This window comes from Neolamprologus brichardi, chromosome 3, assembly GCF_056152115.1.
Source record: "Neolamprologus brichardi isolate AB-2024 chromosome 3, ASM5615211v1, whole genome shotgun sequence".
Taxonomy (NCBI): Eukaryota; Metazoa; Chordata; class Actinopteri; order Cichliformes; family Cichlidae; genus Neolamprologus; species Neolamprologus brichardi.
In genome coordinates this window covers 17,027,597-17,054,274 of record NC_142106.1, presented here as the reverse complement: position 1 = coordinate 17,054,274, position 26,678 = coordinate 17,027,597, and the positions used below count along the sequence as shown (strand labels likewise).

At 36.8% G+C, this 26,678-nt stretch overlaps 2 protein-coding genes across 5 annotated transcripts in view; one reads left to right on the top strand and one right to left on the bottom strand.

The window, feature by feature from the left end:
* The window catches only part of LOC148103660 (acyl-coenzyme A thioesterase 2, mitochondrial-like), a 139,268-nt gene that overhangs the window by 69,734 nt on the left and 42,856 nt on the right, over positions 1 to 26,678 (bottom strand). The window lies entirely within an intron of this gene.
* On the top strand, positions 23,780 to 26,127 carry LOC148103663 (obscurin-like). The gene is made up of 5 exons (XM_087839510.1): positions 23,780 to 23,810; positions 24,001 to 24,045; positions 24,248 to 24,505; positions 24,592 to 24,837; positions 25,985 to 26,127. Exons 1-5 carry the CDS (start codon positions 23,780 to 23,782, stop codon positions 26,125 to 26,127), a joined length of 723 nt encoding a protein of 240 aa, XP_087695636.1.

The following is a 26,678-nucleotide window of genomic DNA, read 5'->3' as shown; positions in this document are numbered from 1 at the left end:
AGTGGGGACGTGGGGCTTCAACAAGTCAGACAAATAAACAGGTACCAGACCATTTAGAGATTTAAAAACCAATAAAAGGACTTTAAAACGGATCCTGAATTCAATTGGAAGCCAGTGTAAAGAGGCCAAAATCGGAATGATGTGATCAAATTTCCTTCTGCCAGTTAAAAATCGTGCCGCAGCATTTTGCACTAATTGCAAGCGTGACAAAGTGCCCTGCCCAACCCCTATTAAAAGAGAATTGCAATAATCTAAACGTGAGGTAATAAAGGCATGAATAACACTTTCAAGTCATGCTTGGAAAGAAAGGGCTTAACCTTCGATAAACGTCTGAGGTGATAGAATGCTGATTTTACCACCCCATTTACATGGTCATCAAAGGTAAGTGCAGAATCAATTCTGAACTTGATCAAGTTTTGTGGCTGGTGGAGGACCAAGAGGATGGCTCAGCAGCAGCAACACTCTTTTCTATTTGGTTGCCCAAATCCATGTGGGGAGTTTCAGCTAAGTTAATGAGTGAATGGACAACGGAGCGCTCTGCTAAGGTTAACTAGCCTATAGCCTACCTACATCTTGCTGTCTGCAAAAGACAGAGTAACTTATATGTACCATTTAACTCCCACAAGTGCATACAATTCGACACAACTACACAAGCATTGTTTTATACTTTTAAACCTAACTTTAACGTTACTCTGTTAACCCTTTAAAGCCGTTCAGAGCGGGCACGCTCCGTTTTGCATAACTATTTTTAAATCCCTGTAGCTCTGCAACCACGTGAGCTAGCGCAATAATTTTTTTTGCATATGAAACCGGAGGAGTTGTACTTACATCTTATGCCATCAGCTTGTCCTAGGTCAGTTTCCTTCCACATATAGCTTTGCAAAAACTGCATAAAAAGCACTTGCATTAACAAAAACATAATATTCCAGAAACACACTTTGCCGATCCGATCAGCTGTTTGTAACACTTCCTACGTCCATCAGGGTGAACTATCGCATGTCCGCCATGACCTGCCCGAAACCGGAAGTGATGTCATTTTCGCAGAAATGTAGTTTTTTACCATCAGGGCCTCATGAGCCTTTGCTGGTGTTTTTAAAAGTTATGTTTGACTTTATGACTTTCTGTGTCGTTTCTGGGATGCTTAGGACTCATACTGCACTGCTGGAAATAGTTTATTTTGATGCACATGCTGTTTTTTGCAAATTTGCACTATAATATTTATTTTCGTTTTTCGTTTTGGTGTATTTCAAAAGTAAAACTATGAAGACACTCAAAATAAATTTCCTGTGGTGGGAAACTATTTTGTGCAACTTTTTTGTATTTACAGTTTTGAGGGATAAGCCTCTTAAATTTCTCTAACTAGAAATATATGTTAAAAAACAAAAATGTTTTTCAATTTTTTTGTAGTTTATTGCACTTTTTTGCAGTTTATGTAATTACTATGCACTTAATGCAGACATATTATTAAAATTTAGGCTATAATTGTTGTATTGATGTATAGCAACTTGAAATGCTCCCAAAAATGGCTCCACAGCATGTAAAAGTATAATAGAAGCTCTGGCGGACTTGGTTCTATGGTAGGTCTTAAAGGGTTAACAGCCTATTGTCTAAATTACTGAGCTAACAGAGCTACGTAAACAAAGCAAACATGAGAGCACCCGACTGCAGACGTCAATAATGCAGCGTAATGGAATAATCTCCCGATCTTTGCGAAAGTTATAAACTGCCTCCGTAACCCAGTTAAGGTACAAAAAAACCTATTCAACAAAAACAGTGATGGAGTTTTTTTTTCGCTCAGCCGAGCCTTCTCTGTTGCTGTGTGGAGCAGCCCGTGTCAGTCACCTCTTTCACACGTCATTCACTCATCTGGTCATGCACTGCTGTCTCATAAGGAAACAAAGCTTTGTGATATAAAGTTTTCCCTTCTTCCCGAACACAAATATTTTTTTAAATTATTTTTTCGAAATAAGTATTCATAAAAAAGACGATATTCGCGCTTTTCCGAATACCGTATTCGGGTTCGGCTCCACCCCTAACTGTTACCATGTAAAATGTGCTAGTACTGAAGGCACGTAAGGATGATACAAGAGCTCACCACGTTTTACTCCAACTTTAATCTCGGCTTGACACAGCTGAATTTACAAGGTGGTAAACAACACCTACAACTCAAAAAACTACCCCTCTCACTTCCCTTCTCACTGGGTGTGAACCAAGGTCAAATTAACAATTAAAACAAGCTATTCCACCAAAGTTCTACCTAAACCATACTTGAACAGAAAACCAAACAGTCAAGTGGCTTTTATTGTCATTTCAACCATGTACCTTGGTACAGTACAGAGAGAAATGAGACAGCATCCCTCCAAGACCTTGGTGTTACATATGACATATAACGGACAAACACAGGACTATATAATGTGCAATGTGCAAAAAAAAAATTGCAAAAATAAACAAGATGTCTGTGAAGGTTCTCAGTCATCCAGGTCATCGTAGTCAAAGGAGCTTGTAAATAAAAGCGTCTGGACTTCTTTAAGTTGCTTGAAGACGTTTCACCTCTCATCCGAGAAGCTTCTTCAGTTCTAAGGTCAAATGGTGGCGAGTCCCAGATTAAAACCCAGTGGGGGTGTCCCCCCCAAAGAGGGACAAAAGGACCCCTGATGATCCTCTAATCACCTGGGTCCCAATCAGCCAGGGTTTCGGGTGAAACCCTGGAAACAAGACAAGACAGTGGAATGCTAGACAGAATAGGAAAATACACAAGACAGTGCAATGGTAATGTATTGCGCAAAAGTAACTTGGTGTGTGTTTGTCTGTGTATATGAGTGTGAGATACTGCAGATAAGTGCTTGGAAGTGACGTGTATGAAGGTGTGTGTGTGTCAGTCTAGTCACTCACTGACAAACACTTAATAAACAGGAGAAAACGTACAAAAATATATAGCCAGTTCATCCCTTCTGCTTTATTGCTGTTTACAAATGGTCACAACGATTTAAAATACTGTACACAAAGCCTAGGATTCTTAGATCAAACAAACAAACACACACACGATTAAGCACTACAAGTTGGGAGGCTGAGGCTTCAGCAAACAGCCTGATTTAAAAATGTGTACATTTACATTGACAGAGCTCTAAAGAGTCTTCCATTAAAGGAAGAACGTAAGCAACAAATTTGTGTTGAGGATTTTTCATAAAGTTATTATAACTATAAATTGACTATTAATTGCTTTCACATCAATTCTTGATGTTTCTCTCGTGCCACCAAGAAAACAGTTTATTTTTCATTATGTATTTATTTGTTTGGATATCTTATTTAATATTGGGTTAATTTGGTACATAGTTTACAATCTGTATAGTCTACAGACTGTAAACTATGAACAAGATTTATATTTAAGTTTTTTTCTTGTATTTCTGTAATGATACAACCATCAGTTACGTTATTTTTGTATTAGTATGACAAAAGTCAAAGTAACAATGCGAGCATGGGAAACATGAACCAGCCTGCTAGTTGTGTCAGATGTAGCAAAAGTCTGAAGTGGTTACTTGTTCCACCCACTGATATGAACGTAATCACAGAGGCTTAAATTGCCACAAGAGAAAATTGGTCTCAGTGGAAACTACTTTCGTAAAACTACTTTGTAGCATTGCAACATTTGATATCAAAACTGTTTGAGCACACTGCCGCTCACTGCCGTAACACTTTAGTCTTCAGCAAAACAACATGGATGTCAGAGCTCTCGGTATCAGACTGTGTGAGTAATTTCCACATTTGAAAAAAATACATAGAAATAAATTAGATAAATACATGTATAGTTTTTTTTTTAATTAATCTTGTAAAAAAAGTATCAATGTTGTTCATGTTTTGCTGCAAAGGACTGCATTTTTATGAAATGGTTATGAGATGTCAACTTTGTCACATATCTTTGTTCCACATTACAAAAAGGTTATAAAGTTAAAAATGTTGTCTAAAATATGTTTATTTCAGTTTTTTTTACTTAAAGACAAAGTAGCCTAGAGCCTAGTGGGTCACGTATGATGAATTCATGTATTAGTACCCGTAAGATTCAGCAGATACCTTCATAAATCTGCTTTAATCTCTTCAGTGATGACCATTATGATTCTGCTGGGTGTTCAGGGTGAGAGAGTTGGTGAGTACTAGTTATGTTCTTGTTTATATAAATTTCATTTCATTTTTTCATTTCTGAGTAGCAAACAATTCAAGAAAGAAATGTAGGTAGCAGGTTATTTGTCCTTGTCTTAATGATCATAGGTGTTATGATATATTTTGTGTTTAGCCTTTTATTTCTTGCAGTGATATTGTTTCATCAATGAATTTTGTTTTATTTATCTACAAATTTATGTATTTTAATGGCTGATATTAACTGAAATATGCACACAAAATGTCCCAGTGTTTTTTAAAGGCTTTTAAAACTGTTGGGTATTTTATCTTCCTCTTTCATTTGAACTCTTTTTACATATTCATTATTTAATCCAGACTGTTTTGAAGAGGCGGGCCTTTTCTCTTCTGATGGTACACCTTGGGTCATTGTCATTGTTTTATGGAGCGCTCTGGTGCTGTCGTTTGGAATCTACTTTGGCAACAATTGCTGGGACAGAGGTGAAGAACATGATGTTTTGCACACAAGTTTGTGTTGATCACTTTTACTTTGTCTCATGCTCTCATCATGCACATCAGCACGTAATTCAAGCTCAGCTAGGAGTCAGAACACGAATGTTGTTTGTTAATTGTTGTAGTGCTTTGAAACACTCTAATATTATATAACAAATTGGACAAAAGAAACAAATTTTGTGAATGTTCTGTTTTTTTGTAATGGGTGTAAGTTAAATGGCTTAAACTAAGAAATAGACTTTAGCTGTTTAGTGTGCTTCTCTTATCATTATTTTATTATTTCTCTTGTCTATTTAATTCTGTTTATTTCATCTTGTAAATTTATTTATTTTCAGTCTTAACAGAAAATATGCAGAGCACTCTAAGAAAAGACATGATGTAGAAAGAGATTTAATCAGTTCTTTTCAGTAATAATACAAAACAAGTTAAAAAGCAAGAGATAAATACATTTACTAAACACAATGTGCTGTTTTTCTGGTATCTGTAAATATGGATAAGGAAAGAGTAGGTGCTGGTGATAATACACTATGAGCTTTCTACACTTCTGCTTCAAATAAAAATAGTTTCATCGTACAGATCAAACCTGAAGTGCAACTTTTATTGTTCCATTTAGAATAAGCTTAGCTTAGCAGAATGCCCAAGAAACACAATATTTTCAGCTTCATCTACAACCAGCCCGTTGCTATCACCTGTAATGAAGAAAAAAGCTTTGAAAAGCTGGTCAGAGCACTCAACCCACAGTTTTGACAACCAACAGTGTGCTTACAGAGCAATTACATCTACAGAGGACACCATAGACACAGCCACACTTAGAGCAACAGTGGAGCTGTGTGCAGATGCTCTTGGTTGACTTTAGCTCTGTATTTAATGCCATCCTTCCCCACAAACTGGCAGAAAAACTAAGACTTGGGTCTTTCACACGCCACTATCATGTGGGTCAGCAGCTTCTTGTCCAGCACCGGAGAGTGGGAAACCACACATTTTTGGGCCTAAGTCTTAGCATTGGCTCCCCACAGGGGAGACCCCCATATACCTACGACTCCACCTGTTCCCACCACAGCAACATCAGTGACAAATTTGCAGATGATACTACTGTGGTGGGGCTCATCTCAGGATGAGTTGGGATACACAGCCTTTACTCAGCAGCTGTAAATACACTTAACAGAGCAATAACACGAGTATGTAGTGCAATTAGGGATGGGTGCAGTACAACAGGACAGCATGTCTGTGTCTATCATGTGTGAGTGTGATCGTCTTATTTTATTAATATTACTGCCAATTTTATATTTTTTTAACCTAATGTGCACTATTCTAGTGTAAATTCTAGTGTACTTATTACAATAATAATAATAATAATAATAATAATAATAAATTGTATTTATGAGCGCCTTTCAAGTCACCCAAGGACAATTTGCAATAGGATAAAACACTGAGTAAAACAATGGCAGAATAAGAACAATAAAACAAAAGCACAAGATAAAATTAACAAACAGTGGATTCACAGTGAATATGCAGATTTGAACAGATGAGTTTTGAGTTGGGATTTAAACTGGGGGAGAGAACCAATGTTTCTTATATTTGGGGGTAGAGAGCTCCACAGTCTGGGAGCAGAGCAGCTGAAAGCTCTGCTTCCCATGGTGGTGAGGCGGAAGGAAGGTACAGCAAGCTGGATAGAAGAAGAAGATCGAAGTGAACGGGCTGAACTGGTAGTGGTTAACAGGTCAGAAAGGTAAGGAGGAGCGAGGTTATGAATGGCCTTGAAGGTGAGCAGAAGAAGTTTGAATATTATCCGGAATTTCACAGGGAGCCAGTGGAGAACAGGGGTGATGTGCTGGTAGGAGGGGGTTCTGGTGATAATGCGAGCAGCAGAGTTCTGAACCAGTTGAAGCTTATGGAGGGATTTTTGGGGGAGACCATGCAGAAGAGAATTGCAATAGTCAATACGGGAGATAACAAGAATATGGACAAGAATGGACGTAGACTGGGTGGAAAGAGAAGGAATAAAGCTGTTATATTCTATTCTAAAAATCAAGAAGCTCGTCAGAACAGCTGACACTTTTGTCATCAAAATAAAACTGTCAGACTACAGTGAATAGCAAATAGTATTCTGATGTTACTGTGGATATCTGTCCTCTCACTCCTGCTGTATCTCTCCATTAGATGACAGCATATTGTCTTCTACCGCCATTTACTACACCCTAAGCCTGGGTGAGACTGAACTTAAAGGTGAGATTAATGATTCCATATGTGCTCTAATTATTATGATTTGTTCTAAATATTAATTAAAAGCTTTATTAGGAAAAGGAAAACCACGCTATAGTTTGACTAGCTATGCTAACAAACTATTAGGTACAAATCAAAAAGCTGTTTAGAGCAGCTGATGTTTATGTCATTAAGATGAAACTGCAGAAAAATAAGAATGACATTACTTTTTTCTGATTGACAAGATTTAAAATTAGATCTGATGAATACAGTAAATAGAAAATATTGTACATCATCACTGATGTCGCTGTGGTCGTCTGTACTCTCACTCCAGCTGTATCTTTACCTTTAGATGATGACATGTTATCTTCTACTACATCTTACACCCAGGTGAAACTAAACTCAAAGGTGAGAGTAACTTTGATTAATGATTCCTTATGTATTGCATTCAGATAATATGTAATTTGTTATGGGTGGTAAATATTAAATACAAAATATAATATTAAGAAAACTAATGCTTCATGGCAAAATGTTCATAGTTGTTTTAGTAGCTGTCCTGTGAAGTTAATATTGGTGTGTAATACAAACAATAGCATTTTTTCTTTTCCACCTTTAAAAAAAAATACTGTTTTAGTTCTTTACTATTTGTATATTTGACAGGTCGCAGAAAGAGAGTTGACTAAAGACAAAATCACATCTGAGTGAAAATGAAGTCAATGAAGTAATCCACATTTATCACATATTGTTATTGCAATTGTAGAAGGTGTACATCATCTGCTGGGTTTGGTGTGAATGTCAGTGTGTAAAATGTCATGTCTAATGTATATTCAAAAATAGCATAGTCAGATGTGGCTGATCGTAAGTACTCATAAAGTTCACATGCAAACAAACACTTCTGTCTGTTATTTAGATGTTTCATTTAAAGCACTTGTTGCTTTTCGTATTTTGCTTGTGCATGAATAGTGTTCAAAGAAAAGAGCTGCTGCAACTCATTTCTTCTAAACAGTAGGTACTCACTGTGGTCAACCACTAATGTAAATGTGTCGCTTTTTTTTTTTTTCCAAAACAGATGAAGCAAATTTGTGGTAAGCAGTGAACTATAACTGCAAAGTTTGCTACTGAGCATGGCTCTGCATGAAATGTTACATAGTGCACAGACTGAATATGCTGTGGCAAGGGCGTAGATTTGGTGTTGGCATTGGTGGGGACGAATGATTCAACCACCGAACACTGCTAATAGATAGATTGATAACAAAAGGAGAAATATACTTGCGTCTATATGCTATTCTACGTGCTTTTAAACCATTTAAAATTACAATTCATAGTTTTACATGTGAATTATATAATGTTAAATTACTACTAAACAAATGACTAAGTATTTTAGACTTTAGTTTACGTCAGCCATATTCCATATAAATCAGGTATCATACAAAAATAAAAATGGCTCCAAATACAGTCATGACAATAAAAGAATATGACTTGAAGGACTTAACAACATTACTTCAGTTATAGTACACCAACATCTCTTATACATTAGCACTATGAGAACACTGAATGCCCGGAGTTTGCTGTTTTCGTCAGCTCAGATATTTGATGTTTACACAGCTACATTCTCGCTTGAAAATATGTTAAAAGTTTATTTTGCGACCCAGAAAGAGTAATAAGAGTAATATTAAAACTAAGTAGCTGCAGTAGTTGTAGCCATTGTTGGAAACTGGAATTGGCTGGGCCAATCTGGGATATGGTTTTCAGTTTTGTTGTCAGGGTGGAAAATCGGGAGAATGGTGGCTCCGGGAGATTTTCGGGAGGGGCACTGAAATTCGGGATTCTCACAGAAAAATCGTGAGGGTTGGCATGTATGGCCTAGCATAGCCTGTAACGTTATTATGACGGACACATTATATAAGTGAACTTGACTTTAAGTGACTTACAGGTTTCTTTGAAAAAAGCTAACTAGAACAATGTTCAAGTGGAACAGTTACGAAAGCCAAGCGGTTGTCACATGATTCGGAAGGCATTGTGGGCATTGTAGGCTCAGCCAATCAGAGCCAGCGGATTACGTTACAGAAATATTGCCGTTCAGTGCCTTCGTAACTTGAATTTTTCGTTAAATGGGGTATTTGTAAGTCGGGGTTCCACTGTACTATAATCTCAGCATGTAAACCGTTTTGAGCTGGTTCTTAAAAAGATGATTAAAAAAGAGCCTTCACTTAATCTTTTTTTGTTTGGTTTTTATCCAAAAAACAGGAACGTAAACAGAACTTTGTCACTTTGCAAGTCTTTTTATAAAGTTATAATGGTTCATCATGTTTTGTGATGAATTACAATATGCAATGTAATTTTTTGGATTGCATAAGTTTAAGACCACTTGAAAAATGGCAAGAAAAATCATATTTTGAATGGTTGGATCTTAACAAGGTTCCAAGTAGAGCTTCAGTGTGCAACAAGAAGAAATGGGAGTGAGAAAAACAGTTTTTTGAGCATGCAATTTATTTAAAACAACTTTTAAACTGCTTTACAGCTGATCTAAACTTTAGGATCACACCTTTAAACCCACCCAAAACAGAAATCAAAGTTCCAAACATGAACTGATAATGAGTAGCTCCACTGTTATTGTTGAACATATCAAAAATTAATTGCAGCATGCTTGATGCAAGTGTTTCCATGAGTTGGTTGGAAACATGGTGAATGGTGAATACAGGTCACTGTCTGGAACTGTTGGCCCTTTTTGTAAACTTCCCTTACCATTCATCCCCAAAGGTTCGTAAGTGGATTTAAATCAGAGGGACATACAGTATGGCCTAAAAAAAGTGATGTAATTCTCCTGGAAGAAGTCCCTTGTGCTGCGGGCATTGTGTACTGTAGTATTGTCCTGTTGAAAAACCCATTTGCCACACAGACGAAGTCCCTCAGTCATGAGGGATTCTCTGCAACCTCTGGACATAACCAGCAGCCGTTTGACCCCCCTGCACCTCCTGAAGCTCCACTGTTTCACTGAAGGAAAAATCACTCCAGACCATTATGGCGCCCCCTCCAGTGTGGCATGTAGAAAACATCTCAGGTGGGGTGTGGATCTCATGCCAGTAACATTGGAAACCATCAGGACCGTCAAGGTTCTCATCAGAGAATAAAACTCTCTTCCACCTTTCAGTGTCCCATGTGTGGTACTCCAAACGTTCGGTTCTGTTGCGTTTCAAGGATACAAGGCCTTTGAAGAAGTTTTATGTTTCTGAAGCCCTTCAGTCTCAGATGCCGTCTGATGGTTATGGGGCTGCAGTCAACACCAGTAACGGCCTTAATTTGGGTCGAGGATCATCCAGTGTCTTGACGGACAGCCAATTGGATCCTCCGGCTCCGTGCTGGTGAAATTTTTTTGAGTCTTTCACTTGACTTTTTTTCCCCCAAAACCCTCAGATCATTTGAGAAATTCCAAATGACTATCTTACAGTGTTCCACCTCAGCAGCGATGGTGCACTGCGGGAGACCCTGTTCAACAACGTGACCACCTTCAAAAAAAAATTTTTTTTTGCCTTTGCCATCAGAAAGTCATGACAGTGTGATTACCTGAGAGAAAACGACAATGAATCCATATTTTGCACAGATTTGGCCTTTTAAAGGCATGTGGTCCTAAACTTGTGATCAGCTGTAAAACAGCATGTTTCAGTTTAAGTGTTGTTGTCAATAAAAGTTGTTTTAAATAAAGTGCATGCTCAAAAAATGTTTTGTCCCACTCCCAAATCTTACTGTTGCATGTTGAGGCTCAACTTGGTGCCTTGTTAAGATCAAACCATTCAAAATATTCATATCTTTCAAGTGGTCTTAAACATTTGATCGGGACTGCATGAACACAGAATTGTTAAGTAATATTAAAACAGTTTGTTCAGGTGTTTTGTTCATCAATGATAATATGTGGATTATCACAGATCATTATGTAGTCTGCTGCATTCTAGTGGTTACTCATGGTATGGCAACGTGAGGTGACCAGAACAACAAATTTCACATTATATGCAGACTTATTCAAAATTTAGAGGTTATCTATGCCTTGATTTACCTGTTAAGATTGTCCTCTACAATAAAGATAAGAGAGATCATTCTGCCCTCTCCCCTGTTTCACTTCTTAAGTGGGTGAAATCTCATGTGGTTTTGTTTACTGACACAGTCTGCTGACTGACTCTGCTTCTTAGGAAAAATTACTGATAAATTGATCATGTAAAAATGAAAAGTAAGTGTAAGTTACAGATTCTTACTGACATGAACATTAACCTTTAATGCAGAAAAAGCAAAGAGTTCAAAAAAAGATTTATGCAGACTCATGGCAATCTCTCTCTTATCGCATCATCCTGCAGTACACCTACAGTAACACACAGAGAACCCACTCTCAGTAACAAAGAACTAAACAATCAAAACAATACGATATGATATACTTTTATTTATATAGCACATTTAAAAACCACAGGTATGCCAAAGTGCTTCACAGAATGAATTAAGAGCAATAATAAATACAAATAGATAAAATAATACAAATAAAAAATAAAATAAAAGGATTGCAAATAAAATATCCTAACAGGTGGGAGACATAACTAACCAATAATACACCAGGCATAGTAGGCACAACCCCAAAGGCTGAAGGTTAAAACATTATAACATTGATAAAGCGAGAAAGGTAAGTTACAGTACACTTAAAAATGCGGGCTCTAAGAGGCGGGAAAAGCAAGGCTAAAAAAATAAGATTTTTAACGAGATTTAAAAGATTGAATTGAATCAGACACCTGAATGAGATTTTTCCAGAGGTAGGGTGCAACAGCAGCGAATGCGCGGTCAACTCTGGTCTTAAGCCGCGATCTAGGTCGCACCAGAAGCATTTGGCCTGCTGAACTAAGCGCTCTCCCAGGGGTGTAAAAGCTGAGGAGATCCGTAAGATAGCTGGGCGCGATGTTATTTATGATTTTAAAAGTGAGCAATAAGATTTTAAAATCAATGCAAAATTTAATAGGGAGCCAGTGCAGGTCGGAAAGAACTGGAGTAATAGACTCAAACCTGCCAGTTAAAAGACGCGCAGCCGCATTTTGAACGAGCTGAAGTTTGTAAACAAGGGCAGAATGGAGACCAGTATAAAGGGAATTACAGTAATCTAATCTTGATGTAACAAAGGCACGGATTCGTTTTTCCAAGTCCTTACATGGTATGTAGGGTTTGGCCTTAGAGATTGGACGCAATTGATTGAAACTCAATTTAACCACAGAGGACACATGTTTGTCCAGCTTGAAGGAACTGTCCAAGACAAGATGCAGATGAACTGCTGAGTCTTGTAGAAGAGCCACCTCCACGGGACAAGACTCAGCAGTTCATCTGCATCTAAAGGACAAAGGTCACTCTTTCGAGGATGCCAATGTTCACATTTTGGACAGAGAGGACAGATGGTTTGAAAGAGGAGTGAAAGAAGCCATTTACGTTCACTGTGAGCGGCCATCTTTGAACAGAGGCGGTGGTTTACGACACCAACTATAATCCAGTTTTGAGATCCCTTCCCAGACACCTTAACGCCCACTCACATTCTGGGCCATCTGACCTCAGGAAATCACATGATAGGGTGGGGCCAGGTTTCACAATGAGCTCACCCGAAACCCTGGCTGATTGTGACCCACACCCGCTTTCACACCTTGGCTCATGTGATTAGGTAGAGCAGTGGTCCCCAACCCCCGGGCCTCGGCCCGGTACCGGTCCGTGAGTCGTTTGGTAAAAATAAATAAATTGAATTACCAGGCCGCGAGAGTAGAGGCTCAGGTGTGAAATGCATGGTTTTCAGGGTTTTTATCGGTTTTCAGCGTTATTTTGTTATTGTTTTTATCGTTAACTCGGTTTTCCTGGGTCTTTTCACGTGTGTTATGAATAAATCTTCTTTTTTTCGGTACCGGTACTAGGTTAATTTTGTTGTATTTATCCGCGACACCTTAAAGACCGGTCCGTGAAAATATTGTCGGGCATAAACCGGTCCGTGGCCCAAAAAAGGTTGGGGACCGCTGACTTAGAGGATCATCAGGGGGTCCTTTGTTTGTCCCTCTTTGGGGGGAAACTCCCACTGGGTTTAAATCTGGGACTCTCCACCATTTGACCTTAAAACTGAAGAAGCTTCTCGATGAGAGGTGAAACATCTTCAAGCAACTCAAAGAAGTCCAGACGCTTTTCTTTGCAAGCTCCTTAGATCTCTTTATCTACTGAACAGATTATCACTAAAATTATTTAAATATTGTAACTATTGATGGCTTTCATATATTCTTCAACAATGTTTCTCTTGTGCCTGCAAGAAAATTGTGTTCTTTTTTATTATTTGTTTATAATTGTGTTGAAATATCTTAATAAATATAAATTTGGTAAATATTTTATACTCAATGAACTTTGAAGAAGATTTGAGTTTATCTTGATTTTCTTGTTTTTCAGCAACAATATTACTGTACCATCAGTTAAGTCATTGTAAGCTAGTGATAAACATCAAAGTAACAATGCGAGCGTGGGAAACATGAACCAGCCTGCTAATTGTGTCAGATGCAGCAAAAGTCTGAAGTGGTTACTTGTTCCACCCACTGACAGTGAACTTGACTATCAGTGACGCTTGACTTGTCACAAAAGCAAATCGGTCTCACTGGAAACTACTTTCATTAAACTACTTTGTTGCATTGCATGAAGTTTTAAAAATATTGGATATTTAAAAAGTTTGAGCAGCAGAAAGACACCCGTGCTCACTGCCGTAACACCTCAGTCTTCAGTTTGCAGCAAAAAAACATGGATGTCGGAGCTCTCGGCATCAGACTGTGTGAGTAATTTCCCATTTTCATTAGAAAAAAAATAATTATATATATAAACAAATAAGATAAATAAACATAAATAATAGATACATTTAATATATAATAGATAAAATTGGTAAATATAATATACAATAAATAAATGCATTTTGATTTATCTTGATAAATGTGTCAGTTTTGTTTTTTGTTCAGTCCTTTGTAACAGAAAGGACTGTATTTTTATGAAACATGAGATGTCATCTTTGTCATATCTGTATTCCACCTTAAAGGTTAAAGGTTATATATATAGGTTATATAGGTTAAAGTTATAAATTCTGTCTAAAATGGAATGATTTCGTTTGTTTTACTTTAAAATGAAGTAGCCCATAGCCTAGTGGGCAAGTTATGATATGTAACAAAATGTTTTATTATTACCTGCAAGTCAGCAACTCTTTTATCTCTTCAGTGGTGACCATTATGATTCTGCTGGGAGTTCAAGCTGAGAGAGTTGGTGAGTACCAGCTATGTTCTTGTTTATATAAACTTAATTTTCCATTTTGGAGGAGCAAACAATTCAATTTTTTTTTGTATTTTATTTAGCATTTTATTTATTTCATCAATCAAATACAGTCCAGAGTTTTCAGTAGTAAAATACTTTTTTGTGGTAATGGTTGATATAAGTAAGTTAATCAGATGCGTAAAATATCCAAGATTTTTTTAAAAACTTGTGTAATCTTCAGGTATTTTATCTTCCCTTTCTTTTTTAAATTTTTTCCACATTCAACACTGTTTCAAAGATGCAGACCTTTTCCCTTCTGAGGACGCACCTTGGATCCTTGTCATTGCTTTATTGAGTGCTCTGGTGCTGTTGCTTGGAATGTATTTTGGCAACGATTGCTGGTACAGAAATAAAGGTAATATTTTATAAGCTAAGAGACATAAAACTTTGTGTTCATTAATGTTGAAAAAAACTGTTATTTTGATTTATTTTTCATGGTCATATATATATATTATATATATATCGTATTTCCCGGACTACAAAGCGCACCTGAATATTAGCCGCACAAGGTAAAATCAGGGGAAAATCCTGTTTTGTACATACACTAGCCGCACCTGACTAAAAGCCGCAGGGTTCAAAGCTTGTGCAAAAAGTAGCGGCTTATAGCCCGACAATTACGGTGTATATATACATATACATATATATATATATATATATATATATATATATATATATATATATATATACATATATATATATATACATATATATACATACACACACACACACACACACACACACACATGCATGTATGAATAAATTACATTTTAAACAAACACATTCAAAGCATTAAAAGAGTCTTCTTTCTGGTGTTGTTTTTCCTACATTTTTAAAATGTGTACACAGTAGCGTGAATGTTCCATTCTAAATAATTTTAATAAAACGAATTAATTACCCCGAGAGGCTCAAGAGAAAAAATATCCAAAAACTCATTAAAAACTTTAGTATTGAGAAATAATATATATATATTGTGCAATAAAATTTTTGTATATCTGAGTTCTGCAATGCTAGGAAAGCAACACTGAAGCTTGACTAGCAGTGTTAATGAAATGTAGGATAAAAATCAAGAAGCTGTTTAGAGCATCAGATAATTATTTCATTAAGATGAAACTGCCAAAAAATAATGTTCGGATGTAAGAATGCTATTATTTTCTTCTGATTGTCAAGAAAATTAAAATGAAAAATTAAAATTAGATCTAATGAATACAGAAAATAGAAAATAGTTTTCATCATCAGTGATGTTACTGTGATCGTCTGTCCTCTCACTCCGTCTGCATCTCTCCACTAGATGATGAGACGTTATCTTCTAGAGCCATTTACTATATCTTATGTCCGGGCGAGACTGAACTCAAAGGTAAGATTAACTTTGATTAGTGATTCTTCATGTATTGCATTCAAATAATATGTAATATGTGGTGCATGGTAAATATTAAATACTAGCAATAATAATAAAAAAAACTTTTGTTCAAGGCACAAAATTACTGTTTTTTTAAGTAGCTGCTATATGGAGTTTATTTCTGGTGTGTGACACAAACAAAAGCATTTTTTTATCCTTTAAAGAAAATAAATACATGTTTTGTTCTGTACTTCTTTTTTTATATGACAGGTCTCAAAAAAAGAGCTGACTGAAGACAAAATCACATCTGAGTGGAATTGAAGACGATGAAGTATCACATATTGTTATTGCGATTTAAGAAGCTGTACATGGTCTGCTGGGTATATAACTAAACAATAAAGAACTATAAGTACCAATAAAGTTCACATACTAACAAACGCTTCTGTCTGTTATGTAGACTTTTAAATTAAGCCACTTGTTGCATCTTCTCTTTTTGCTTTTGCACGAATGCTGTTCAAAAGAAAAAAGCTGCTGCAGCTCATTTCTTGTAAACAGCAGGTTCTCACTGTGGTCAACCACTAATATAAATGTGTCACATTACTTTGTTTTCCAAAACAGATGAACCAAATTTGTGGTAAGCAGTGAAATACACCTGCAAAGTTTGCTACTGAGCATGCCTTTATGTGTGGTCTAGTGCACAGGCTTGTTTCATGCTGCAGCAGAAACTGTTCAGTCGAGTCAAAGAAAACAGGCTAATTTTGTAGGTCAAACTGTGTCTCTTGAGAAGTGAGAAGAAGATATGATTAAGATGCTGAGAGGTGCTGCTCAGCTCTTTTCTGCTTCAATATTTATAGTAAGCTTATAATTCATAGGCCAAATATCAGTTTAAGGATAAAAAAACCTTCAGCATATTTCACGATGAAGTGCAATATGGATTTTAACAATGTGCCAGCCTTAGGCTGTACCGAAATGGTAAATGGACTGGTTCTTATATAGTGGTTTTCTACTCTCTCTGAGTACTCAAAGCACTGTATACAACATGCCTCATTCATCCATTCACTTCCTTCTATACTTAAGTGCAATCTAAGCATTCACACTCTGATGGACTGAGAGCAACTTGGGGTTAGTATCTTGCCCGAGGATACTTGACATGCAGACTGGGGAAGCCAAGGATCGAACCACCAACCTTCCAGTCAGTAGCTGAGCTGCTCTACCACCTGAACCAGAGCCACCCAGAAGTACAAACTGGTAAGGCATGCATTCAGACATATGCTGAGGCATGCGAAGCCATAGCTTCATCACATTAATTATTTATTTTGTATTATTTATGACTTAGTTTATTTGTAGTATTCTTCTTAGATTATGCATTGCATTGCATACCTGAACCAGATGAGATAAATACTGAACTTTCTCTGCCATCAGTGACTGTTGGCACTGAACTAAGTAAAACCTCCAGGAGTTGTTTTCAAAATGAACCTGTATAGAATAAATACTTAAATACTAAGCCTGCAAAGATGAGACAGGGAAGTCTCAATAGTGGCCATTATGAACAAAGCTTATCTTACTGTCAGGCTGATCACCACTTAATCTCCTGCTTTGAAATAGAAAAGAGAAAAAGATTCAATACATGTGTCCCAGGGCCAAGTAACAATATACATTATACAGGCTTCAAATGCAAGAAATATGTTTTAAACAGCAAAGCTCAGCAGTTCATGTGAGGTAGAGGCTGACATGACACTGATTAATTTTTAACTCTTTTCTTTGGTATGTATATCAATTGGAATTGGGATGAAGTAAACATGTGAAGAGTTTATGTAAACAGTTATGGCTGTACTGATACACCAGCATTGGTTGAGTATTATAAATATGAACAACTAATACAATACTAATGCAGTTTCTTTAGCACTTTTGGTGATGACTGATAATCTGTGGAAGAGCACGCATTATTATGTAATGAAGGGAAAACCTTTCCACTGCTGCAATCTAGTGGTTACTCTTGGTATTGCAACGTGCTGCAGCCTTATTAAACTCTAAAGCTCCCGTGCCTGTGGGCATGTGGCAAAATGTGGAAAGAGGCTTCATCGGAGAATATGACTTTGCCCCAGTCCTCAGCAGTCCATTCACCATACTTTCTGCAGAAGATCAATCTGTCCCTGATGGGTTTTTTTGGAGATAAGTGGCTTATTTGCTGCCCTTTTTGACACCAGGCCGTCTTCCAAAAGTCTTCGCCTCACTGTGTGCAGATGCGCTCACACCTGCCTGCTGCCTTTCCTGAGCAAGCTCTGCACTGGTGGCACTCTGATCCCGCAGCTGAATCCTCTTTAGGAGACGATCTTGGTGTTTGCTGGACTTTATTGGACTCCCTGAAGCCTTCTTAACAAGAATTGAATCTCTTTCCTTGAAGTTCTTGATGATCCTATAAATTGTTGATTTAGGTGCAATCTTAGTAGCCACAATATCCTTGCCTGTGAAGCCATTTTTATGCAACGCAATGATGGCTGCACACGTTTCTTTGCAGGTCACCATGGTTAACAATGGAAGAACAGTGATTTCAAGCATCACCCTCCTTTTAACATGTAAGCTCTACCATTTTAACCCAATCAGCCTGACATAATGATCTCCAGCCTCGTGCTCGTCAACATTCTCACCTGAGTTAAAAAGAAGATTACTGAAATGAGCTCAGCAGGTCCTTTAATGACAGCAATGAAATGCAGTGCAAAGGTTTTTTTGGGATTAAGTTAATTTTCATGGCAAAGAAGGACTTCGTCTGATCACTCTTCATAACATTCTGGAGTATATGCAAAATTGCTATTATGAAAAATTAAGCAGCAACTTTTCCAATTTCCAATATTTATGTGATTCTCAAAACTTTTGGCCACGACTGTACATTTTATACACTTGAAATAATAAAGAAAAACGTCATTTGTGACAAGAAAAAAATATATAATACTGTAGGGGGCAGAATTTTACAGATGTGAAATTAATCTCATAGGACCTGGCGTCCACATATGTGGACATCACATTTTGGGTTGTCTAGACCTAAAAACACAATTTTTTTCTGATATCCACTTATGTGGACACTTATGTGGCCACTGTTCTATCAAAAATTAAAAACAAATGTCCTCATATGTGGATCTCATTTTTGTCAGAAACAAAAATCAGGTAAAAAAAAAAAAATCTGGCAATTCTTTGTTTTTACATTTATGAGGTCCCAATATGCCCAAATATCAAAGAGAAATTAAAAATGATTTCCATGGAAGAGTTCGGGTCTTAGGAGGTTAAATCACGGTTTTAATGTTTAATGGAGGCTAACTTTAAACACTTTCTGTCTGTTTTTAAGTCATATTCATTTTATATTTTTCTTTTCTTTTACATATTGTATACTCTCTTTCAGTGGTTTTAAAAGAGTTCCAGTAGTTCTGGCAATATGGAGTTTTGATCCTGGCTTAGACTGAGTATTTTTGTTTAGTCTGAATCATGTTTAGCATGACTTTTATCAGTCTTGCCTTTCTGATTGGTGATTGCATGCACCTTTGTTCAATTCCTCAGTGTACTTCCTCAGTCTTTCCCTCCATCTTTGTAGAATCATTCATTTAGTTAAGTGTGCTTCACTTATTTGTTTTCCCACATCATTCTTTCTTCTCTGGTTCATTGTGATTTGTTTCAGTGTGGTTTCCTTGCAACTGTTGAAATTTGTTTGACTAGTTTACAAAGATGAGTTTAGTTTGTAGTTTGTAGCTTGCCATCACCAGTGTGTGAATGTGTGGATGACTGGATGTGTAAAGTGCTTTGGGGTCCTTAGGGACTAGTAAAGCGCTATACAAAAATGCAGGCCATTTGTAGGGGAATACCTAACCATCAAGCAAATAATTAAGTCTTCTGTTTTTAAAGTTACATCAAACACACGAAAAAATCTGATAGTAAACTTAAGCTGAACCTTTGTACTGTACTCAGATAATCCTCAGAGGCTCTGGACTTGTTCATAAAGATATTATATTCTGTCCTATAGAAAGTTATATATAAAGTTATATATTTAAAAAAACATATACTCTCTGGTTACATTTACTGGCATAAATGACTATGCATTACTTTATGGTAAATAACACACTATTTGGCAAAAAAATAAAACAAAACAAAAAAAAACAACCGTGTGAAAGAATTCCAGATTGTTTATTCAACAAGTGACAACCTTTGACCTTCATCAGATTTTATTTAATTGTATCAGAGAAAATCTCATGTGCTCTTCATGCAGCTGAGTACGTTCAGTGTTTAACCCTTTAAGACCACCAAGTCCGCCAGAGCTTATATTATATTTTTACATGCTGTAGTGCCATTTTTGGGAGCATTTCAAGTTGCTATACATCAATACAACCATTATAGCCCAAATTTTAATAATATGTGTGCATTAAGTGCATAGTAATTACACAAATTGCAAAAAAGTGCAATAAACCAGTGCTGAGTGCTGAGTAGTAGTAGTAGTGCTGAGGTCTGAATCTGAGGGCAGCTGCTGTAATCACGAAGAGAAGAGAACCTGAAATATAAAGAAGTTTTTCTTTCAAATCTGAAATAAAGCTGATCCTTCTCTGTCCTCACACACTTCAGGATCTGAAGTTCTTATCTTACATTTTTTTTTTCAGTTCTATGGCTCTGCTGACATATGAGCTTTTTATAAAAAACAGAAAAAAAAGTCTTATATACACTAACAGATTTTCCAATATAATATTTACCTCCCAAAAGTTCAACTTTGGTCTCGTCTGACCACATCATCTTCTTCCACCTGTTTGCCATGTCCCCTACATGTAAACAAATTTGTTCACAACTTTTAGTTTGTGTCAGAAGACGAGCATTCTGGACCAACTGCAGTCTTGCAAGGCAGGTCTGACTAACTCCAACATATAAAGAGTGTCATGGAATTGCTATGTGGAGGCAAGATAAGAACCAAGTGCAGACTCACGGAAAGATAACTAAACTCAAAAATCACTGCTTTATTCCAGGCCTAACGGCGATACAGAATATCACACTAAACTAGGGAATGATAAACTGAGACACGAGGAAACACAGGGAAAATCACACAGCTCCAGGGATGAGACAGTGACGACACGACACTAAGCACGGAGAACACAGGGCCTTAAATACAAAAGACAGTATAGACACAGAGACCGAGGGAAACAAAACAGAATAAATTAACCTGAGACGTGGACCTTCAAAGTAAAACAGACTGAACTTACAGACTCAGGGGAAACACAGAGACATGGGACCAGGGCAGGCACAGAGACACAGAACAGAAGGAGCTCAAAATATAACCAAAACCCTACCGCAAAGAACAGGTAAACAAGAATTAACCTGAAACATACGATAATAATAACCAACACCAAAAACCACTGAGTCAAAGAGTCAAAACCCCATGACAAGGGGTTACAATTGTCCAACTGGGATATAATACCATATTTTTCGGAACATAAGGCACATTAAGCAAAACAAAATAGTCAAATAACAGAATGAATGAATGAATGCTTTATTGGCATTGCATCTCTTTAACAACATTGTTTTACTGCTCCTTGCCGTGGGAAACATTCATACTCTCACACTCAATGATTTCAGATGAAAACACAAAGCTGAACTGTTAACGATAAACCACAACAATGGGGAAAGTACAAGAGGAAAAAAAGAGACCTCTACTCATGCTGGGCACCTATGGGAGGACAGCATGAGAACAGGAAACAAAAAAACAAAAAGAAATAAGCCAAACTTTACTCAACTCATTCTTCTTGCGTCCTCTTCTTCAGTACGATTGATTCATTAATGTTGAATTCTCTCGCAGCTGCTCTATTTCCATATTGTTGCAGTATATTACGACTACCATGTAGCTTACCAAAGTCGTACTAAAACATTTTTTGACACATTTTTGAGCACTGGGTACCACATAAAATCAGTTAGTAAGCACAACCAGAATTCATACTTAAGGTGGACTGTCCATTTTTGATGAAATTAAAGTATTTTAAGTGTGCCTTATAGTGTGAAAAATATGGTCAAAGCATGTTCAAAGATAAAAATGATTTCACCTTAGATAAAAGCTTCAGTCTGAAAAAGGACCGCTGTACAACTGAGCTAATATGTTTTTCAAAGGTAATATTACTGTCAAATATAACTCCCAACAAGTGTTGATCAATGGGCAAGACCAAAACAAGTGGAAGTGTTTTATTCCCACGGCAGTGATTAGAATAACCTACTCTTCCAACCAAAACATCTCCATATATTAGAACTAGAAATTTTCCACTGAAAGGCACTCTGCTGATACCAGATATCATTTGAAATTGCTACATTTGTTTCCCTTTCCCATTTTTGTTTAATGTAGATAGTGTTCAACTTCTTAACCTCTTGTAAACCCTTATACAATCTAGAAATCACCTTGAGGCCAGGATCTACATGGTAAGCCTTGACAAATATATTCAAAACAGGAAGAGAGAAAAGATCTGTTCTCTTAGGTATAAAGTTATGTAGATAATGCCTAATTTGAAGAAACCTGAAAAAATCCATATTGCTTAACTGGTATTGATCTTTTACTGATTGGAAGTCCCTAAGAGTTCCCTTATCATAAAACATACAATATGCCATTAAGCCTCGTCCTGCCCATTTTTTATATCTTTGTCTAACTTATTGAGTAAAAAATCAAGATCATAACCATCTTAAGATCCTGCCCTCTTCATATCCAATCATTCTTATTAAGAAATTGTAACCAGAGTTTTAAAGGCAAGTTAATACATTGGTTTCCTTGATAAATTAAGTGTCACGTCCCCTAAGCTTGCCTGAATCGGAAAATCTCTTGAGACAACTGTTTCTATTTCTTTCCATCTTGCCTGGTAGTCTACATTGCACCAACACGCTAGGATCCTCAGTTGAGCTGAAATATAGTAATCTTTCAAACATGGGAACCCCAACCCCCCTTTATCTTTAGCTGGATACTGGATAGTTTGGTACTTAATCCGTGGTCTTTTCCCCTGCCATATGAACCTAGAGGTTATTTTATCCCACTCCTGAAATTGTTTATCAGTTATTTCAACTGGGAGTGTTAGGAACAGATAAAGCATCCTAGGAAAAATATTCATTTTGAAATTTAAAAATTGGTATTAAGTTCCCACAAGGAGAACTGGTGGGGATAGGTTGATTGGAAAAATCCAAATTGCCACTAGGTGTGAATGTGTGAATGAATGTGAGCGCGAATGGTTGTCTGTCCCTGTGTGTTAGCCCTGCGATAGACTGGCAACCTGTCCAAGGTGTACCCCGCCGCTCGCCCTATGACAGCTGGGATAGGCTCCAGCGCCCCCCGCGACCCTGAAAAGGATAAGCGGAAGCGAATGGATGGATGGATGGATGGATGGTATTAAGTTCCATCTTTTAATATCCTCATTTATTTTATAACACAAAGGTTTAAAATTTACATGATATATTTTAGAGAGATCTTTAGTGATATTTACTCCAGGTTTGCTGTTTAGTTTTAGTTTTTCCCAGTTCAGGTTATTTTTAGTTCTGTTTTTGCCATCCCTGCCTTGTTTTCTGTTGTTTACAATAAACCTCCCTCATGTCTCAGTAAGTGCCTGCATTCCTCCTCTTTCTTACACATCACATCAATGAAATCTTGATTATGGTGACAACAGAAGGATCAACAGACTGAAAGACTGCTAAGATGCAGGTAAAATCAAGAGTCAAAGTCAAGAGTTTCACTGGGTCAAATAATTTTACAAGTAAAGAAACAGGTGAACAACCTTCTGATGGATAAATACTACTTGTTACAATGCTGTTTTTTTCCCTACAAAATATTAACAATCTATATTTGAAAAACTGTAATAGCAGGTGAGGCAGTCGTGATAACAGCTTAGAATTAACTATTAAAAAGGCAGCTCTCCGATCTTTAATTAAATTATCGGTAAACACTAATAATAATATTTTTAAATGATCTGCAGTAAATAATGAAGCCATCAGCAAGTCAATATTACATTTTTTTATTTTTTCAGTTTTGATAAAGAGTTTAATGTTATTAAATGTATGTTAACATGCTAGTACATCAAAGTATGAAGGTGACCATGAGAAATTATACATGACTGCAAGTTGCACTGAAAGCATCAGTCTGTATTTTTCTCCTGATATGTGGGTAACTTGAATGCAATGCAGCTTCTTTGAAAACTATTTTTGTTTAGCATCGCTTTAGCTGCAGAAAGAAACCACACAGTAGAACCCCCCATGCTCACTGTCAGTTGTCTACACAGTCAGCAGCACAGCATCATGGATGTCACAGCTCCGTGCATCAGACTGTGTAAGTGTCTATTTTCACATGAAATATAGGTTCAGCTTATTTATTAATCGTTATAGCCACCATTAAATAATAGTAATTATTAAATGCCAAAGATTTAATAATTAATTTGTCTTTACAAATTTGTTGTACAACTTATAAGATGTTAAAATACATTTACATTTTGTAACCTGTGGCTGTTTGGTCTCTTCAGTGATGACTCTCATGATCCTGCTGTGTGCACATGATCAAAAAGTTGGTGAGTGTCATAAGTTTCCTCATTGATCTGAACACTGTTCATGGTTTTGTGTTTGTCGGAGCAGACAACGTATGAATGTATGAATAGTAGGAAAAAAAAGTGTTTTTAGTGAACATGTAATTTTGCTCAAGTGATGTTTTTTCATTGTTTAACAAACAGTACTTTTATTACAAGTCTGAAACCTTTTTTTTCTTTTTCACAGATGCAGTTTCTCTTCGTATCGCTCCAAACAGATTGCAGTTCTTTGAATATGAATCAGTGATATTTTACTGTGAGGATGCTGTTTATTGGGAAGTTGTGCATAATTCCAAAGGGAAAATAAACTCATGTAGTCAAACCAACCAGGGAAAAGCAGGATCATTGTGCGTAATAAAAAATGTGTATCCAGACGACAGTGGAGAGCGCTGGTGTGAGACTACAGGAGCAAACAGACGCAACAGCATCAACATTACTGTCACTGGTAAGTTTGCACTGGGACAACTTTTTTTTTCAAAATTAGTTTAAATAAATTTCACAGCAACTAAATCTCAGTTTCTTGTCATTCAGCTGGATCTGTGATCCTGGAGAGTCCTGCTGTTCCTGTGATGCAGGGTGAAGCTGTGACTCTTCGCTGCAGAAACAAAACTGCTTCCTCCAACTTCACCTCTAATTTTTATAAAGATGGAGCTCATGTTCACAGCAGCTCCACAGAAGACATGATAATCCACAGAGTTTCAAAGTCAGATGAGGGACTTTACACGTGCAACATCTCAGGAGGTGGACAGTCACCGGAGAGCTGGCTCAGTGTCACAGGTGACAAACACCAATGTTTAATGTCCACATGACACAAAAATTCCATCAATACAGTAAAAATTCAAGATCTATAGATGCTGTCAGACAAACTCATGGTAAAAACCATGTTACCAACAATTTATCTTTAAACAGGGGTGAAAATCTTTCACTGATGTCAAATTGTATTTTGTAACCATTCATTTTTATTCATGTGACAAAATCTGCATAATTACATTTGATTAACAATTGCTATAGTGCAAAAATGTAAGCAGACAGTACCAACACGTTCTCACTCCCAAACCGTAACATTTTACGCTAGGTGACAAATCGTCAACATATTCCGTTTTCGGCTACCCACCACGTTCCTAAATGACGACCTCTGAAAAAAATGAGGAAATATGAGAACCGTATGGACTCAATCTACACATGTTCGCTCTTTTTCTTCAAATCGCTTAGAAACACGCTATTTAACATCATTAAAGTCTTGGTTAAGATCAGGAAAAAGGTTATGGTTAGGGCTAGGGATAAGGTTAGGTTTAGGGCTGGAATACAGGGCTGGAACGTCTATTACCGCGGGAGCGTCATTGCACTGGATTTCGCCCATAACCCGCCGCGCACCATAAGAACGCCGAAGGTCTCCTTTCGTGTTCCTCAGGAACGCCGCGGGACGTGACAAAATGTTGGCATGTTATGCCTCGGGAGTGAGAACGGGCTGACAGTACACATTTACACGGACTATATTTTAAAGATGGTCTCAGATTCTGTGATTTTAACTCTATGGTTAATGGACGACTACTGTAAAGCAATAAGTCTGGGATTTTGGCTGTCTCTGCCACCTTAACTAGATTAGTCTTTTGTTTAAATAATCATATATCATATATGATATATTATAAATGAGGATAGTACATAATTAGCCAGAAGAAGAAAGAAGTCACTTGGATGAGTGTCAAAACATTTCTCCCATTTAAAACGCTACGTCCAGATGAACACAATCAACCTTTTGGGATATTTAACCAGAGCAGAGACAGTCATATTCAATCAGTCAGTCAATTCAGCAACAGTGTATTGAATATTGTTTCCAAACTGTTATACAAAATGCATTTAACACATTGAAAGTTCACTGTGTCTCACAAAGTAATTTCTATCATCTCTGCATCCCATCACACAGAGACTCTAACAGACCACTCCTCAGAGCCCAGCTGTCATATTTACCTCATCTTACGAAATGTCTTCACTCTGATGATGGTGGTTCTGCTGCTGCTTTTTGTGGGACTTCTTCACTTTAGGAAACTCGGAGCTACAGCTAACTAATGGTTGCTCAACTATAAATGTTATTGTGACACAAGAGAAAATGATTCAGCTACTGATGAAAAATAGAAACATCAAAGCTAAAGAGTTAATATCACATCATAATTAATCTGAATACTCAGTGAAGAATTTTGCATGCTGTATTTTTAAGCTTTTAGCAGCAGGTGTATGTAAGTGCTGTGACATCTTTAAGAAGTTAAAACAATAAAAAACAAAATAAAAGTCATATATGTGAATACATTTTTAAGACAACCACGATAATTCTGACAAACATCTGCAAAATTACTGCAATATTGCTACTTGTCTAGTAAGATACTTTCATTTGTGTTTGTTTTTGTGGACACAAGTGAGAAGTATGACTTTCTATGTACTAATATGTGTCTCACTTTTATCTGATTGTATTTTATATGCTAAAAATAATAAATACATTAAAGAAAGATTTGATCATATACTTAAATAATTGCTTTGTTTTTAAATTCTTTTAAATTGGCTGTTATGCAGTAATTTTAATGGTACAGTTAACTTGAGATCAAGTTGAGATTGTGAGTGATTTT

What these genes read in the sequence shown, in the direction of transcription:
- LOC148103663 (XM_087839510.1), top strand. Translation starts at nt 23,780, where the DNA reads ATGGATGTCACAGCTCCGTGCATCAGACTGT. An exon ending in CATCAACATTACTGTCACTG is followed by an intron (nt 24,506 to 24,591) that starts GTAAGTTTGCAC and finishes CTTGTCATTCAG; the next exon opens with CTGGATCTGTGATCCTGGAG. An exon ending in GAGCTGGCTCAGTGTCACAG is followed by an intron (nt 24,838 to 25,984) that starts GTGACAAACACC and finishes CCCATCACACAG; the next exon opens with AGACTCTAACAGACCACTCC.